This window comes from Podarcis muralis, chromosome 9, assembly GCF_964188315.1.
Source record: "Podarcis muralis chromosome 9, rPodMur119.hap1.1, whole genome shotgun sequence".
Classification (NCBI taxonomy): Eukaryota; Metazoa; Chordata; class Lepidosauria; order Squamata; family Lacertidae; genus Podarcis; species Podarcis muralis.
Window position 1 is genome coordinate 61,070,956 of NC_135663.1, and position 16,493 is coordinate 61,087,448.

A 16,493-nucleotide genomic window follows, 5' to 3' on the forward strand; every position below is an offset into this window, starting at 1 on the left:
GATCTCAATACTGAAACCAAAGACAATGCAAATTACAGCAGCTTAATGTTTTGCTAGTGTTATGCCCTACGCACACATGTGAGGTATAATTATGGAGAAGCTTGTAAGAAATAAATACATTATAGGTTGGATCCAGCTAAGATCTACTCAAGAGTAATTAATGGACCTAATCTAGCTATGGCTGTTCATTTCAGCAGATCTCCTCTGAGTAGGACTAGAATCGGCTACAATCCTATATTTGCCAAAGGCAATCCAATCCAATCCAAAAGAATTATCTCCAAAACATATACTGAAAAACATATTAAATTGTGAGTTTTGCAGGTAACGCTTTTGGACAGAATTTTAAAATACTGGATCACTTTGAAAAATATATTGTATATATCATACTTTTTCCATAGTGTGTTTTCTTGGGCTTCCTTAATTGTAGTTTTCAAAAAAACAAAAAACAAAAACCCTTTCTATAACAAGTACACTCCTTTCCCTTCTTTTTGTAACTAGAATTGCTTACGGTGTTCTGTACGGCACTACTGATGGTTGAAAACATTCCACGTGATGCAGAAGGAGATGAAGGCAAAGGTGTGTTCTCTGAAGAGCTGTCCTGTGTGGTCTCGTCCATGTCTTCAAGAAAGAAGAAGAAAGGCCAAATGAAAATAATGCCGGTATGTGACCTCAAACTTCAAGTTTGTACTAGGTTAAAACAATAGTATTGTGTTCCTATTAAGAATATTTTGCCAAGGCAAGGTATGTTTATCACCTGGGATGGGGCTTTCTGCTGGGTCAGAAGGCTGTACATCTTCTGACGTTCCCGGGACATGAATTCTGAGAGTGGCTGCTTTTTCCTTAACTGCTGTTAGCCCATGGCCTGCAATGACACAAATATTTCATACACAACAGTTCTGCAAAATGAGCTAAATAACCCAGTTAAAAGGAGAATTTTAACTAAAGTAAATAAAAGGCTAAGATTTTAGGATAGATTGAATGTGGGACCATATAAAACCAGCCCTAAAGGATCTACAGTGGCTTCCAGTACATTTCTGAGCACAATTCAAAGTGTTGGTGTTGACATTTGAAGCCCTAACGGCCTTGGCCCTATATACCTGAAGAAGCATCTCCACCTCCATCATTCAGCCTGGACACTGAGGTCCAGCCCTGATAGTCTTCTGATGGTTCCCTCACTGCAAGCTGTGAAACTACAGGGAACCAGTAAGACGGGCTGCTCGGTGGTGGCGCCCGCTCTGTGAAATACTCTCATATCAATGTCAAACAGATAAACAACTAGTTACTTTTAGAAGACAAGCGAAAGCAGCCCTGTTCAGAGAAGTTTTTAACGGTGGATGCTTTATTGTATTTTTAATGTTTTGTTGGCAACCGTCCAGAGTGGTTGGGGCAACCCAGTCAGATGGGCAGCATGTAAATAATAAAACTTGTTGTTGTTGTCATGCTGTTATAGAATTATTCCTGTTTGGCCAGTCATACATATAGATAAGGTAAAGGTAAAGGTACCCCTGCCCGTACAGGCCAGTCTTGACAGACTCTAGGGTTGTGCGCCCATCTCACTCAAGAGGCCGGGGGCCAGCGCTGTCCGAAGACACTTCCGGGTCACGTGGCCAGCGTGACAAAGCTGCATCTGGCGAGCCAGCGCAGCACATGGAAAGGCCGTTTACCTTCCCGCTGGTAAGCGGTCCCTATTTATCTACTTGCACCCGGGGGAGCTTTCGAACTGCTAGGTTGGCAGGCGCTGGGACTGAGCAACGGGAGCGCACCCCGCCGCGGGGATTCGAACCGCCGACCTGACGATCGGCAAGTCCTAGGCGCTGAGGTTTTACCCACAGCGCCACCCGCGTCCCTTTACATATAGATAGAAGAACATAAATCAATGCTAGGATTTCTTGAGGGCACAATACATCCAAATGTCAGCACTTTTCAAGCAACTTAAGAATACTTACTCGCAAGTAAACTGAGTAAATACACATGGGATCGTGTTGCCCACTGCATTGTCTTTAACTGGAGAGCGTTAAGTTTGACTTCGCTAGTTCACTCCCTTTATTGCTATCAACAAGATGTGGTTAATTGAGTGGAGTTTATAAATCAAAATATAAGTAAGCGTTTTATGAGGAACTGCCATGGTGGTAAAATAGATTGTTATTGGTTTGGAACAAACTATTTATATTTTTACGCTTCAGCGAAATCCAATTAGAACAAGATGCAATAAAGGGCTAGGAATATGGATGAGAAGAAAGGTTCCGGTAATGCTTCAAGGTTTTGCGATCACTAGCGAAAATACTCATGAGATGTACCAATGAATTCAATAATAACTACACACCAAACATCATTCCATTACATAAGATATTGCAACATTATAAAACAGAACTGCTGAGAAATTGCACCTAAGGGTAAAAACATATATTGGGGTGGGGGGATGACGACTCAAAGGAGCCAAACTGAGAAGTTAGTTTAGAAGCAGAATTTTATCTTGCTGACTGCTTGAAAGAAACACGTTTACCAATTTGCTTTACACTATGCTAGGCAGGGGTTTAGCTCAGATACTATGCTCACTTACAGGTTGGTCCCACCTCGAATCATAGTGCCACATTCTGCCAGCAAAATACTTTTTAAAACTCCCACTGGCATTAATGGAGAATCCCAAATGTCTGTGCAGGAGCAGCCAATCAGAGCACTTGGAGGAATATAGAAGCCTCAGCAAGGATGCTTAACGAAGGTTTGCAAACTGCTGCTGGTTGTGTTTTAACTGTGAAGACATCCGAACCATTGTCAGAGGGAAGCTCTGGAAACTGTGGCTATCATGGGTTACTTGCTGTCCTCCTAAACTGGACCATGGGATGCTTCATGTGCTGGAGGAAGTATGGATTAGTTCCATCATAATCATAGCATCCTTGTAGCTAGGAACTGATACTGTCTTATTTGCATGGGTACTATGGGAGTATTGCCATCATTGCCATTGTGTTACACTGGCACCAGAAAGCCTAGTGGGGCCATGCAGTCGCTTGGCACTTTATAATGTACAATGGGGCTGGGTGTTATGCACTGAAACCATGATACCTGTGGCAGGCAAGCATTTTTGGTCCGCTCACAAGAATGTGACTGAAAGTGCCTCTTCTGTCTTGCTTCTCCCAGTCAAACAAAGCAATTACAAGATTTTTGAAAGTATTTATTTTGGTAGCTATGTTACTAGTTTACAAAGGAGAGTAAAACTTTTTTTTTTTTTAATCTTAACCATAGCACCTCCATGGTCCATCTTAAGCTACAACACACCTAGATGGCAGTTGCTATGCTGCTGGTTAGCAGACTATGCAGTCCACCTTAGACCAGGTTGCAACCCTCTAATGGGCCATGAATCACCAGATGAAGACCAAATATTTAGATGACAAGTACATTAGAACACCAACGGTGCAACCCAGTGCTTCAGGTTTCTATGTTTAAAAGACGATGCTTGCCTCACACAGCAATCCTAAATGTCTGTGTTGCAGAATTTATGAGATCTGCAGTTTTCCTACGTGCTAGCTTCATGACGACTAGTGGGACAGCTCTTGAGTGCTGATGAAGTGCCCAAGTAATTAAATTGTGGAGGCAGAGACCCACAGTTCAACACTGCTCTCTAAAAAGAACTCACAAGGTGGCCTTAGGCAAGCCACTGGATGCATTCGGACAATCATTTTTCACCTTAATAAGCCAAGATATAAACTCACATGCAACTGCTGCAGTCCTCCCTTTACACAAGTCAGGAAGTCTCAGTAAACTAGTTTCCTTTTGAGTCTGTACTGGAAAACAATGTGTAATGGTTTCTGAACAAATTAGGATATGAAGCCTTGACTTAAAGTTGGCTTAATATCCTGGCATGTTTGGAAAGCTATAGCAATCCCAGAAGGATTGTGGGTGCCCACCACCGCAACACAGATGTGCGACATCACATGCAAACTTGGCCTACAGCTGATTTTGGGCAATTCCCTCTTCCCACCGCAGCCCATCACTCCTCATCACATGTTCTTCAGACGGGGCCACTGGCCCTCTAGAGACTTTTCTGGAAGCAGGTGAATCCCATTCCGGTTTAGTTCTTCCACTCCATAACCAAGCAATATACTGCAATATACTGCTATTTCTGAGGAGTAGTCTTACTAATCCAAGTTATCTTTGCTGTGTACATGAACCTAATTAAGAACCCACCCTCAAAAGATAAAACAGATTGGATTTCTTTTCTAATGTGCATCACTTCAGAGTCATTGACATTAAATTCTATTTTTAATTTAACTGTCTTGTCTCAGGTGTTATGAAAACCATTTGGATTCCCTCAGAATCTTTTAATCATCTAGAAATTGCTTTGAATCACCACCAAACATCACCACTTCAATATTCACTTCCTCTAGGTCTTTGGGTTGGCTTCCTGGGGATTTAATTACTTCAGATTAACTTCAACAAATTCATAAACATTTGTATTGCTTGTACTGACCCGCTTTCTGAGCTTCATTTAATTCTGAACCCACCAACTAATTTCATATTCCTCACATTGCAATATTCTTAAGTATGCTTTGAAGAGATAATCTAATAGCAATTTCAATTACTCATTTCCTCAGGGATGCACCTTGTCAGATTCTGACAACATATTACAAGTAAATCAATATCTAATAGAAGCACAAATCCTTAATTGATTGCAACACTGGTTTGTGTGTGTATGTGTGTGTGTGTGTGTGAGAGAGAGAGAGAGAGAGAGAGAGAGAAAGAGAGAGAGAGAGAGAGAGAGAGAGAGAGAGAGCGCGCAAATGTATGTGTATATATGAACTCCCATATTACTGATATAAATCCTGGATTTCCTATATAATATATAGGAACATGTGTTTTGGGCAATTCCCTCTTCCCACCGCAGCCCATCACTCCTCATCACATGTTCTTCAGACGGGGCCACTGGCCCTCTAGAGACTTTTCTGGAAGCAGGTGAATCCCATTCAGGTCTAGTTCTTCCACTCAATAACCAAGCAATATACTGCTATTTCTGAGGAGTAGTAATATGTGTTATTACGTTTCATGGCAACAAGAGAAAACCATAAAATATGTTTTAAAACACAGCTTCTTTTTTCATGGCTATTCTTCTTCCACAAGACTTTCCAGAGAGAACAATGTCTCTCCCACACAGCCCACTCCACCCATTACTTTCTGTTACACCAGTTCTCTTGTTTCTTAGCTATTTTCTTTTTAAAAATCCATGCATGCTCTCATTTTCAAGAAAATCTATGTACCAATAACTTTACTAATCATTCATTTTTTCTGACACCTCAGCATTTTTAAAAGCATGAAACAATATATTAGGATTTTTGCCTGCTCTTCTGCTGAGAAAGATTAATTTGTTGGGTTTATAATAAAGATTGTTAACCAGAGGACAATAATTAGATGAATACAAATTCTTGCTTGAAAATACTGAAGATGAAATTGCTTTTCAGTTGAAAAAGAAATTTTTAAAATAAAAAAATAACCTGATTGAAAGAGAAACGGGGCATTGCAATATCAATTTTGAACAAGCATTTCAGTTTTACCTTGAAGAAATTTAATCCTTTTAAGAATTACTTTAAATCTGATTGATCGCGCATAGCTGCAAATGGAGTTCTTCTAGGACATGGAGTTTTAACAAATAAAGCAAGATGCAGCAAATATTTGTCATGCTTGAGTGGGCAAGCAGCAATCTGGTGGTAAAATGATTACTAAGTAATAGGACAAGGAACAGAACTGAAACTCTATTGCCTGTTCTAGTGGATGTGCTTTGATTATTACGGCTGAATCACGGAGAGAATCTGTCACAAAACCATTTGGATTTAAATCCACATACTTTATACTTTAACTGGTTTATGGATCAAGCTGTGAGGGGGCGAGTTGAACTCTAGCATATGGCTATGGCACCACTTCTCTTATGCGGCAGAGTTAAACCAGATTTTGCAGGCCACACAAGATGAATACTGCAACAGAATAATTGTAAGGTAACAGTGATATTTGATTCCCTCGGATGGGGAAGCCCGATCCACTTTCTCTCTCTCAGGGGGAACTGAGGCCTCAAGAGATGACTTGATGAGCCATCACAGATCAAGAACTGCAGACAGAGTTTTCATATCCCGTATAGCATGTACAAACACTGTGTTTCCATACACTCTGGTTTCCGTCACGGTGTTCCGTTGCACCAGAAGCGGTTTAGTCATGCTGGCCACATGACCCGGAAAGCTCTCTGTGGACAAACGCCAGCTCCCTTGGCCCGAAAGCGAGATAAGCACAGCAACCCCATAGTTGCCTTTGACTGGACTTAACCGTCCAGGGGTCCTTTATCTTACAAACACAATGCTTTTTAATACAGACAGTTCACACATTTCAGATGAGAAGCACCAAGCAATCAACCACCATATAATATGCCTTATTGGCCTATGTACATACACACGAGAACCAGCCTATATTTGATGGAACTATTCCTCTTGCTATCCTTTTAGGGCCAAACCAAGGATTACAACATACTTGAGTCTAGTTTTGGCCCAGTGACATATTTTTCCTCATAAAGGATCTTTGGGGAAAGGGTGACTTGCAATAGAGGGATGGCATGGAAGGGAGTACTTAGCTCATTTCCCGGCAACATATTTCCTTTGAAAGCTTTCCCCATGATTTTTTCTAGCCCTCTGTTTATTTGCAAACACGGGTCTGAATCCTTGCAGAAAGAAAAGTGGCTGGGAGAGCAGGGGTTTCGGGGGAAACATGCTATCAAGAAGTCTTAAGCAGTTGCCAGACTGATGTTCGATTCATCTCAGTTATCATTTTTACTTTGTCCCCAAAAAGAAGGGGGAGAAGTGTATTACAGTACCTGCTCATGTCAAGGGCTTATTTATACCTTTTAGATATCAAATCAATTACTTTAAAATATTTTATATATTCATGGTTTGGATACTTAACAACTGTAGCAGAAGCTGTTGAAAGCAGAGATTTGCCCCACGATCCCCAGGTTGTCCATCCACTCCCTTTAGGAGATGAATCCGTGTCCTGCAGAAAGATATGTTAAGGATACTGTCAGCACAATTTGTATTTTTCCAATATAGATACTTCCATTTTTAGAAAAAGAATAATGGGGGTGATATGTCCCCCACTCACCTTAATTAGGCTGGTTCACACATGATGCTAGGCTAGAGACAGAAATAAACCAGGGCTTACCATGAACAAACAGCATGCAGGTGCAAACTGTTCAATTGTGTCTTTCTGGTGCCAGGAAAACAAACCCAAAGGCTGGGCTTAGTGTTATGTTCAAGCCAGCTCTCATAGTCTGTTCCTCCCAAACCATGAACATTGATTCTTCATTTTTGAATGGAACTATCACATGCTTAATGCAGCATGTCCTTCTGGGGAAAAAACAGCTTTAGGATGTTGGCCTACAATGATTGTCTTTTAACTGATTCAATAACCAAGGCTGCATTAGAACAGTGGTTTTCAAATTGGGTTCCAGAAAATTTTGGGGTTCCTTGGAAGTTTGCGGGTTTCCTAATGGCAGGATAAGCAGTGACAGACAACCTTCACCAAAGGGCCACTTGCCTGCCATTAACATTTGCCTCCAGAATGTACAGCTGTAGAAGAGTGTGAGGTATGTAAAGGTAAAGGGACCCCTGACCATTAGGTCTAGTCGTGACCAAGTCTGGGGTTGCGGCGCTCGTCTCGCTTTATTGGCTGAGGGAGCCAATATAGCTTCCGGGTCATGTGGCCAGCATGACTAAGCCGCTTCTGGCGAACCAGAGCAGCACATGGAAACGCCGTTTACCTTCCCGCCGGAGCAGTACCTATTTATCTACTTGCACTTTGACGTGCTTTTGAACTGCTAGGTTGGCAGGAGCAGGGACCGAGCAACGAGAGCTCTCCCCGTCGCAGGGATTCGAACCACCGACCTTCTGATCGGCAAGCCCTAGGCTCTGTGGTTTAACCCACAGCACCAGCCTTGTGAGGTATGTAGTAAGGCATAAATTCTGTTGACATAGCATGGTGGTGAGGCTCAACAGGCCTGGCTCATGCTCTTCAACTACAAGTGATGCCGAGCACATTCCTTAGTATCCCCTGCAGCGCACAGGGGTTCTAAGCAAATCAAAACAGAAAGGGTACTGTGAAGTTAGGAAGCGTAACTGCACCAGAGTATTACGGAAGCTAAAAATCCTAGAGCGCTTTTAGATCTTTCCCCACATTTTAAGTATGCCAGCCTTAAGGTGCTTTGGCTGAAACAAAACTGGAATGCTGGGTGGCAGGTGGGAAGGGAAGTTATTTATATGTATGATTCTCACTGTCAGATGGAGTGAATGAATAATCTCCTCTTGCAGGCTTTGGTTTATATCCCTTTCACCTGAAATCAATCAAGCATCTTTTCAGCTTACACGAAGAATTAGCTGAATGCAATCTGATTGAAAATTGATTAAATTCTGCTGACTGGAGAAAAAGCAGCTATTGCTGCTATAGTTTTATTATTTATTATAGGCACACAAGCAATAATGATGTTGCTGCCAGTTCTATGCTTCCATCTACAGACATACTCTTAACTATTGTGAAACTTTAGCACCAAGGAAAGTTCAATCATACATGAAGTTTAGCTTTTACCTTTCAGCTTTTGACCATTCTGGGCTCTCAGTGTAGTGTGCATTGCTTATTCTTGGTTTGCCAGAGGCAAGCTAGCTGTGAAGGGGCAATCTTAGGATGTTTTATCTTCCCTAAAAAAATCCGAATTACTGCCTCTCTGGAATCTCTTTACTACAGGCAAGATAGTCCCTAAACATGCTGAAACATGGCAGGAAGGAAGCCAACATGGTTTTGTTCCAGGAGCACAACAGCACTCTGCCTTTGCTACCCCACCAACTGCTGCTGACTTGGAACACTGATAACCAAAGACAGAAACTATTGTGCATTCCCAAACATATCTTCACAGAAACCAAAGGCATACAGTAACCCACACATGGAAGAATGCAAGAATATTATGCAAACACACATTACAGGGACAAAAGCATAGTCTGTTGTTTCTGTTTGAACTGATTTTTATATAATGCCAACCACAGTAATCGATGGCAATGCACATTCCTTTAGCATGCTATATGGGAGTGCACAACTAACAAAAGCAGCCGGAAGAAGGGCTGGCAAGGCACATTATGAAGGATTGGCACTACTAGGAGAACAAGGCAACCCCACTTGTGTTGCCCTGTTGCTGAAAATGGCAGCCCTGAGTCACTGTCTCCCACCTCTCTCTATAACCAGCAACTGTGTGTATGGTCATCTAGGGACTGTGCATCACTGTTCTAATTATGACACATCTTTGTATACTGCATGAACAAAATAAGAGATTTTTAAAAAATCTTACTGGGCCATTATTTTTGTTCAGTTCTTCAGATCCAGGTTCTGGTTCAAGGCTCACAGATTCACTGCAATCAGTAGGAACATCTGTAGTTATGCCTCCGCTGGAATGTTCCACATTTGAAGGATGCCCTGAAGACATCTGGTCGCCTTCCTGTTCATTGCTAGAGCTTTCAGAACGTTGCCTCTTATCATCTTGTATTTGTTCCGTCTTTTCATTCTGCATTGCTCTCTCAGAAGCTGAAACATTGCTGCCATGTTCCAATATTTTCTCTTGCGTAAACACTTCACTTCCGTCACCTGACATTTTTTAAAGAAAGTTCTGCAGGAAAAGAAATCAACATGTTTGTAATGCAATGTTGTGATTATATGAAAACTTTTTAAAAAAATAATTCTCCTATCTGAACATATTTGTGTCTCCTATCATCTAGACCGGGATGAAGGCATGGCTAAGAGGGGCTCAGAAAGATTTGGCTCCAAAGTGGCACCAGCTGAAATGCCCCCTTGGGCAGCTTACAAAGTGCTTCAGCAGTTTTTGAAGCTTTGCATAAGGTAGAATTCTACTCCTATGCATTACATGTGGTGAGGTCAATCCTGCTTGGTCTGGGCACACAACATCGCTGTGAAGGAAAGTCTCTTGTGCACCTGGACCTGCTCAGTTTGACTGAGCTTTGAGGCCCCAAAGTTGGGACTTTAAAACACCATGCAGATAGCAAGGTGCTGCTAAAATGAAGGTTCCCCCCTTTATTTCAGCAATTGTTTCAATGCAACACCCTTCAAATTACCGTACTTTTCCATCTATAAGACGCCCCCATGTATAGGACATGCCCTGTTTTGGGGGAGTCAAATTTAAGAAAATGGGGGGAGATGGCACAGAGTTGTTGAGGTTTTTTGGGGGGATTACCCAGGCTTGAGCGTTTTTAGGGGGGATTGCTGAAAATCGCTCACCAACATGCGTTGTTAAATCTGTCTTCTGTCTGTCCCATCGCCGGCAGAAGCTGCCAATGGCCCACTCAACTGCCAGAGTTTCAGCCAATCAACACCACCCACTGACGCAGCAACCAATAACATGCACAATAGCTGCTGACAGCCGTGGCAGCAACCAATCAAACATCCCTCCTATGCAATACCCATGTATAAGACGACCACCACTTTTTAGCATGATTTTTAAAGAAAAAACATAGTCTTATACACGGAAAAGTACAGTAATTTTTTTGTTTTATTTATAAAGCACTTACATGGTGATGCAAAGGCTTCCACGGCTCTTCTTTTCAAGAAGAATTTGCAGCTGCTTGGAGCAGCTAGAAGCACGGTGCTTGCTGCACTCATTGAAACATTTTGAACGGGGACGGGAGACCTTGAAAGCAGCAGTACATATTGGGTTATTGGGTTGTTCTTGTTTTTATTTTGATTATGTATTTTGTGTTTTTATCCTGTGAACTGCCCTGAGACCTGCAGGTATAGGGCAGTGTACAAATTTTAATAATAATAATAATAATAATAATAATAATAATAATAATAATAATAAATAGACTCCTTCCTGGATAATAGTATAGAAAAAATATGGCTGTCCCAATTTACCTATAGGGCCAGCCATCTTTTATTCCCTATACTGTCCCTGTAAGGCTGCTGTATTACCATAATAAGGAAAATACAAAGCCACTTGGCAGAATTTGGCTCATTCAAGTAAACTGACCTAAAATGTAGAACTCTTTGACGTTGCAATGTCTGACTTTTGATTTATTAGTTTTTTTTAAAGATTTCTTTTATCATCAATATGGTTTGACAGCCCCTAAGAGCCACTCACAACATAATAAATTAAAGTTACATCAATAAGCTACATATCTTATCATGCACCTGCCCAAGTGGACTTGAGTCCATGAAAGTTTATGCCATAATAAATCTCTTAAGTCTTTAAGGTGCTACAATACTTTTTATTTTGTTTAGTTTTTGCAACCCTCTGAAATATCTTAGTTAGTTCCAACCAAATGTGTGATGGGTAGTCACATTTGTTGGTTCACATGACTGCTCTATACAGTGTTTGTGTGTGTCCATGTACATGATACACATTTTACAACAAAGACACATTTTACAACAGAAAGTGTATGCAGGTAATGCAAACTGAACCCTCCTTCCTGTCCAACTTAGCTTCCCACACTACAAATAACTGGTACCTATTCTAGAAGTGAGCTGTCTTTGGGGGGAAAGTGTCAGAAGCCATTTAGATGCTATTGTTAAAATGATAAATCCCTTCCCTGTGTTATACATGAATGGGATAGACACAGGAATAAACAAACATGGCTGTTCATGTTATGTCTAGTTTGCTACCCAGTTTACCTTTATGCTATGAACAGGTATAAATTAAACAAGCCTATGCCTTGGATTAGACTGACATCTGCTGAAAGCTAACGATTAATCCACACTTCAAAAGGAATGGCCGATTCACACGTTACAAGAAAGAAGCGTGCATTTTACAGACATGCACACGTGGCAGGGAGCACAGGCCAATCACCAGTGCCTTGCTGTGCACACACACACACACACACACACACACCTTTTACATCAGTGGACACAGACTCATCAAATTGTAGAGTTGGAAGGGAAGCCGAGGTCCATCTAGTCCAACCCCTTCCAATGCAGGGTGCACACTTTTCTACCTCTCATGGGCGCAGCCAGGATTTTAGTGGAGGGGTAGGAAGCCAGGATGGTGTGGAAGCAGGACACCCACCTGTAACCTGTCTAGCAAATTTGGAAGGAACTGCCTCCGCAACAGTTGTTTTAAATTACTTTATTTGGACCACAAATGCTCAGAAAAAAAACCTTCCTACATTTTCTACTTTTAGATAAGTATTTTTATTTATTTACTTGATGGGAGGGCGACTGCCCCACTGCCCTCTTGCCCGTTCCCCTTCTGTGTGCGCACCGCACCTATTTTCCCAGGGAGGCGCCGCCGAAAAGCGTCCTCGGGATGGCACACAGGGTCTGCCTTCCTTAAAACAAACCGATTTGCAAGCGGTTCTCGCGAATCGCTTTAGGGGAAGCCTCCCACGCCTCCATCCATCCAACGGTTGCTGCCCTTCGGAGATCTCTCCCCTAAGTGGGCCCACATAAACCCGTGGCTGGAGACGACAGAGAGTCCCCCCCCCCCCCGTACCCACCCTTCCCCGGGACAAAGGCTTGAGTTATGCTTGCGGCGAGTTTCACTGCTCCCGCTTGCAAACTTCTCGGAGGCAGAAGATTACGCCGGGCTCTTCCTCGCCCATCAATACTGAAAAGCATCGCCAAGGGAAAAGGAACAAACTTTTCGGCGCGAGGAGCGCTTCAAAAGTCCCCAAGTCGCCGAGGGGAGCAAAAGACAAGGAGGAGAAGCCGCGTCGCCCCTTACCGCTGAGCCGCTGCCTGCTTGGCGCGCCCCGGGCGCCTTCCGCTCTCCGCCCGGCCACGTCGGCACAGGCCGGGAGAGGGAGAGGAGCCGAGGGGCGGGAGCGGAGGGCCGGGCCGGGGGGCAGAGCTTTCTCTGGCCTGGTCCTCCCACCGCCAGGCTTGCGGCTCGTCCGGAGGAGAAGGGCGGCGCGACACGAAGTGGGTACCGCCTGCCGGCGGGCTCGGATTTTACCCTGCTGCGAAGAGGGAGGGAAGCCCGGACTATGCCCTCCGGCGCGAGGAACGGAGCAGGCGGAGAAAGCTGCCCGCGGGCGTCTCAGTTTGGGGGCAGTTCCCAAACTTTTCGCTTCTTTCCCTGCTCTGCCTTCTTCCAAACGGCTGCAACAAGGCTCGCTGTGAAGCTCTGGGCAGCTTTTGGCATATGTTCTCCAACATTTCTCAGATGAAATGTTTCTCAGATGAAAACAGGGCCTTCCTATTCCATCCTCATCATCATTATTATTTATACCGCACCTATTTGACCGGGTTGCCCCAGCCACTCTGGGCGACTTCCAACAGATATAAAAACATAACAAAACATTTTTATTTATTTTTTTTAACTTCCCTAAAGAGGGCTGCCATCAGATGCCTTCTAAAGTTTGCATAGTTTATTTATCTCCTTGGCTCTGCGGTCACATAATTCCATACCCTTCAACATTTCTCCGATGAAAATAGGGACGTCCTAAGGAAAAGCGGGACATTCTCGGATCAAATCAGAAACTGGGATGCAGAGCTTTTCTAGACAAATAGGTGCCTACACTCACCAGTTGTTATAGTAAGTGCCACACTTTTTAACAACAACAACAACAACAACAATTTATTATTTATACCTCGCTCATCTGGCTGAGTTTCCCCAGCCACTCTGGGCGGCTTCCAAAAAAACATTAAAATACAATAACCTATTAAACATTAAAAGCTTCCCTAAACAGGGCTGTCTTCAGATGTCTTCTAAAAGTTTGGTAGTTATTTTTGTCTTTGACATCTGGTGGGAGGGCGTTCCACAGGGTAGGTGCCACTACTGAGAAGGCCCTCTGCCTGGTTCCCTGTAAGAGGTGCTGGTACTGCGTACCCTTGACTACCCCCTGAAAAAAAAGAAAGGACTGCTGGGACAGCTTTTGTAAATTTGGGGCTGTCCCTGGAAAATAGGGACCCTTGGAGGGTCTGTTGGCGACAGTGCAGGGATGGCGGGGTGAGGGGGTATATTTTCAGCATCTCATATGGCGCTGCCCTAAGAATGTTTCTTCAATAAGTGAATTCCTTGTAAGTTTTGAGGGGCTAGGGCTTTAGTCCTATATCTGCATACCTCATGGGACTTGCCACAGAGTGGAGTGCTGGCCAGAGGTATTTTGGCACCTGTAGCAGACCCCCCAAATGGCACCCCCCTCTTCTCCAGGGAAGAAGGGGTGAGGGAAGATCTACATCAGGAATGAGGGGGGAATAAAGATCTGCATTGGGGTCTGCTGTCCCTGTGGATCCTGTTGCTTGAGGTGGTGGCCTCACCTTGCCTCATAGGTGGACTGGCCTTAGCTGAGTATAAGGATTGCACAGTGACTCTCCACCTCCTGCCCTGCCTGGTTCTGGATAACTGATAACTTTTGATTTCTTGATACACTTAAATGTTTAGAAATGGGCTTTTAGAGATGGGAGATGCACATTTACTCCCTTGAAAAGTACATTGCATTCAAGGAGGAAAGTTGATGACCGAAGCTTTTTACTCCTTCCTCTTCTATGCGGCTTTGTACTTAATCTGACTTTTACCCAAATCACTTAGAAAAGTGAAAGATGGGTGGCGCTTCCCGCCTCCGAATCTTGAGTGGGGGATGTCAGGGGACAGGAGAAAGAAGTGACCCAAAGGGATGATGTCCGTGGAACTCAGAAATCCAAATGTATCATGGTTGTAAAATGCTTTGTGACTCCTGCCTCAGCTTAAATCCTCCAGCTCCCTCCAAAATAGTATAAGGTTAGCTATCAGGGTCTGAGCCAGGCCATTCCTCTTCCTCTTCCCTGCCCCCACTTTCCTTTTTAACTGATGCTCAGCCACCCTCATCTTCTGTGTCTCTTCCCCAGGACCATACTCATTCCTTTTTGTTTGTTTTTTAATTCACAGTCTAATATTTGCTTTCTCCAAAGCTGGGGAATCACTCATGCAATAAGAAGCCCTTAATTGTCTGTGGTGGTGGCCCCATTTCACTGTCCTGCTGATAAGCACAGGACCACCCTATTTAGTTTTGGGAGAAGTGGGGGGATGCCCCAAAATGTTGCAGTGAACTGCTGGATAGCTACATGATGGTCCTGTTCAGGACTCCAGCCAGCATCAGGAACATTGCAGTACTACTGTTCAGGTTTAACAGGGGGCGTAAGAAGACTTTTTATTATTTATTTATTAGTCACTCCTGAAATCTTCCATGGACAATCTACAAGTGCTCCACAGTTAATATTGTTAATACTAATTTAATATAACTAACTTCCACCTTGTCCTATAATTAACCAAATAGCACCACCTTTGGGTCTTAGGGAAGAATAAATCCAGTTTATGTTTGTTAGAAAATGAAGCACTTTTCCTGATTATAAACAGTGTTAGGTCAGGACATCACAGGTCTTGGACTAGGGTCTCAGGCTAAAACACCCAGATGGCCTGCTATTGGCACCACCAGGGCAGCTCATAGGCACAAGGAGCTCCCAGCTTGATCTCTCTTGCACTGCAGGAATGCTGCTGTAATGGGGAAATACTACTATGACTCTGCCAGCCCAGCAAAACCAAGTGACCTAAGAAACCAATAGCAACTTGGTTTATCCTACAGAACCTAACCCAGCTGGAAAACACTTGGAGTGTCACTCTTTCAACTTCTTCCTTTAGCTCTAATTAATTTTCAAGGGAGGAAAAGGCAACCACCCTCACCACCTTATGCTCAAGGGGGCACTATAGGGTGTGTGTGCTTAAAGGCTTTGTGGACACCAGGAGAAGACCTCAGTGGGGGCATTTTACCCATGGGCGTCATATTGGCGACTCTTGTATTTTTTATGTAAATAATCTCATAATCATGTTTACATACCCATTCTTTATCAAACATGTTAACACCCATGCTTTCCTCTCTTTTCCCTCGATTTTTTTTACTTATAATTCCAAATTGCCATTTTTTCAATAAAGAGATGTAAAACATTTCAGCGCATTTTACTGTCTTCTGTTAATTGCAGACTAATTCCAACCTAGTAAGATGTGATATTGTTATATTTCTGTACATTTGAAGAAAATAGTGCCTATTTTCTTCAAATGCAGAAAAAGTGATGGGTGATATCTTCATCATCGTTATCACCATCTATTAATTTATAAATTTCCTTTTACATGTGTGTCTTAATGTGATTTACAAACATACCATAAAACAGCTAAAAATAGTTTGGAAAATAACAACTAAGGATAGGTTTAAAAACAATACAGAATGAACAGCTAAGGCAGATAACTTTTCGTACTCCTGAAAAAGCTTGTTGAAACAAAAATGTCTTCCATCATTTTCAGAAAGTACCGCTAGTGAGGGGCTGTCACATCTCAGATGGAATGCTGTTCTACAAAATGGGCAGCCATGCTGAAAACCCTGTTCTGAGTTGCTATTGAGAAGACCTCTCATATTTTAGAAATTTTTCTGCAAAACAGTGACCTGCTGGGTCTATAAGGGACAAGGGCAGTATCTCGTAACTTAGTCCCAACTGTATAGGGTCATGCA

At 42.9% G+C, this 16,493-nt stretch overlaps 1 protein-coding gene across 5 annotated transcripts in view; it reads right to left on the reverse strand.

The window, feature by feature from the left end:
• The window catches only part of FAM114A1 (family with sequence similarity 114 member A1), a 52,609-nt gene that overhangs the window by 23,485 nt on the left and 12,631 nt on the right, over positions 1-16,493 (reverse strand). For 2 of the 5 annotated variants that reach the window (XM_077934389.1, XM_077934387.1), the window contains exons 2-6: positions 10,590-10,708; positions 9,359-9,673; positions 6,933-7,020; positions 755-862; positions 509-618 (exon numbers count right to left, since the gene is read on the reverse strand). In XM_077934389.1, the coding sequence (XP_077790515.1) occupies positions 509-618; positions 755-862; positions 6,933-7,020; positions 9,359-9,658 (606 nt within the window). In that variant the 5' untranslated portion in view covers positions 9,659-9,673; positions 10,590-10,708. Of the gene's footprint in view, positions 1-508; positions 619-754; positions 863-3,707; positions 3,792-6,932; positions 7,021-9,358; positions 9,674-10,589; positions 10,709-12,736; positions 12,819-16,493 lie in introns of those variants that run through there. The other 3 variants (XM_077934388.1, XM_077934392.1, XM_077934390.1) reach the window with 3 other exon arrangements.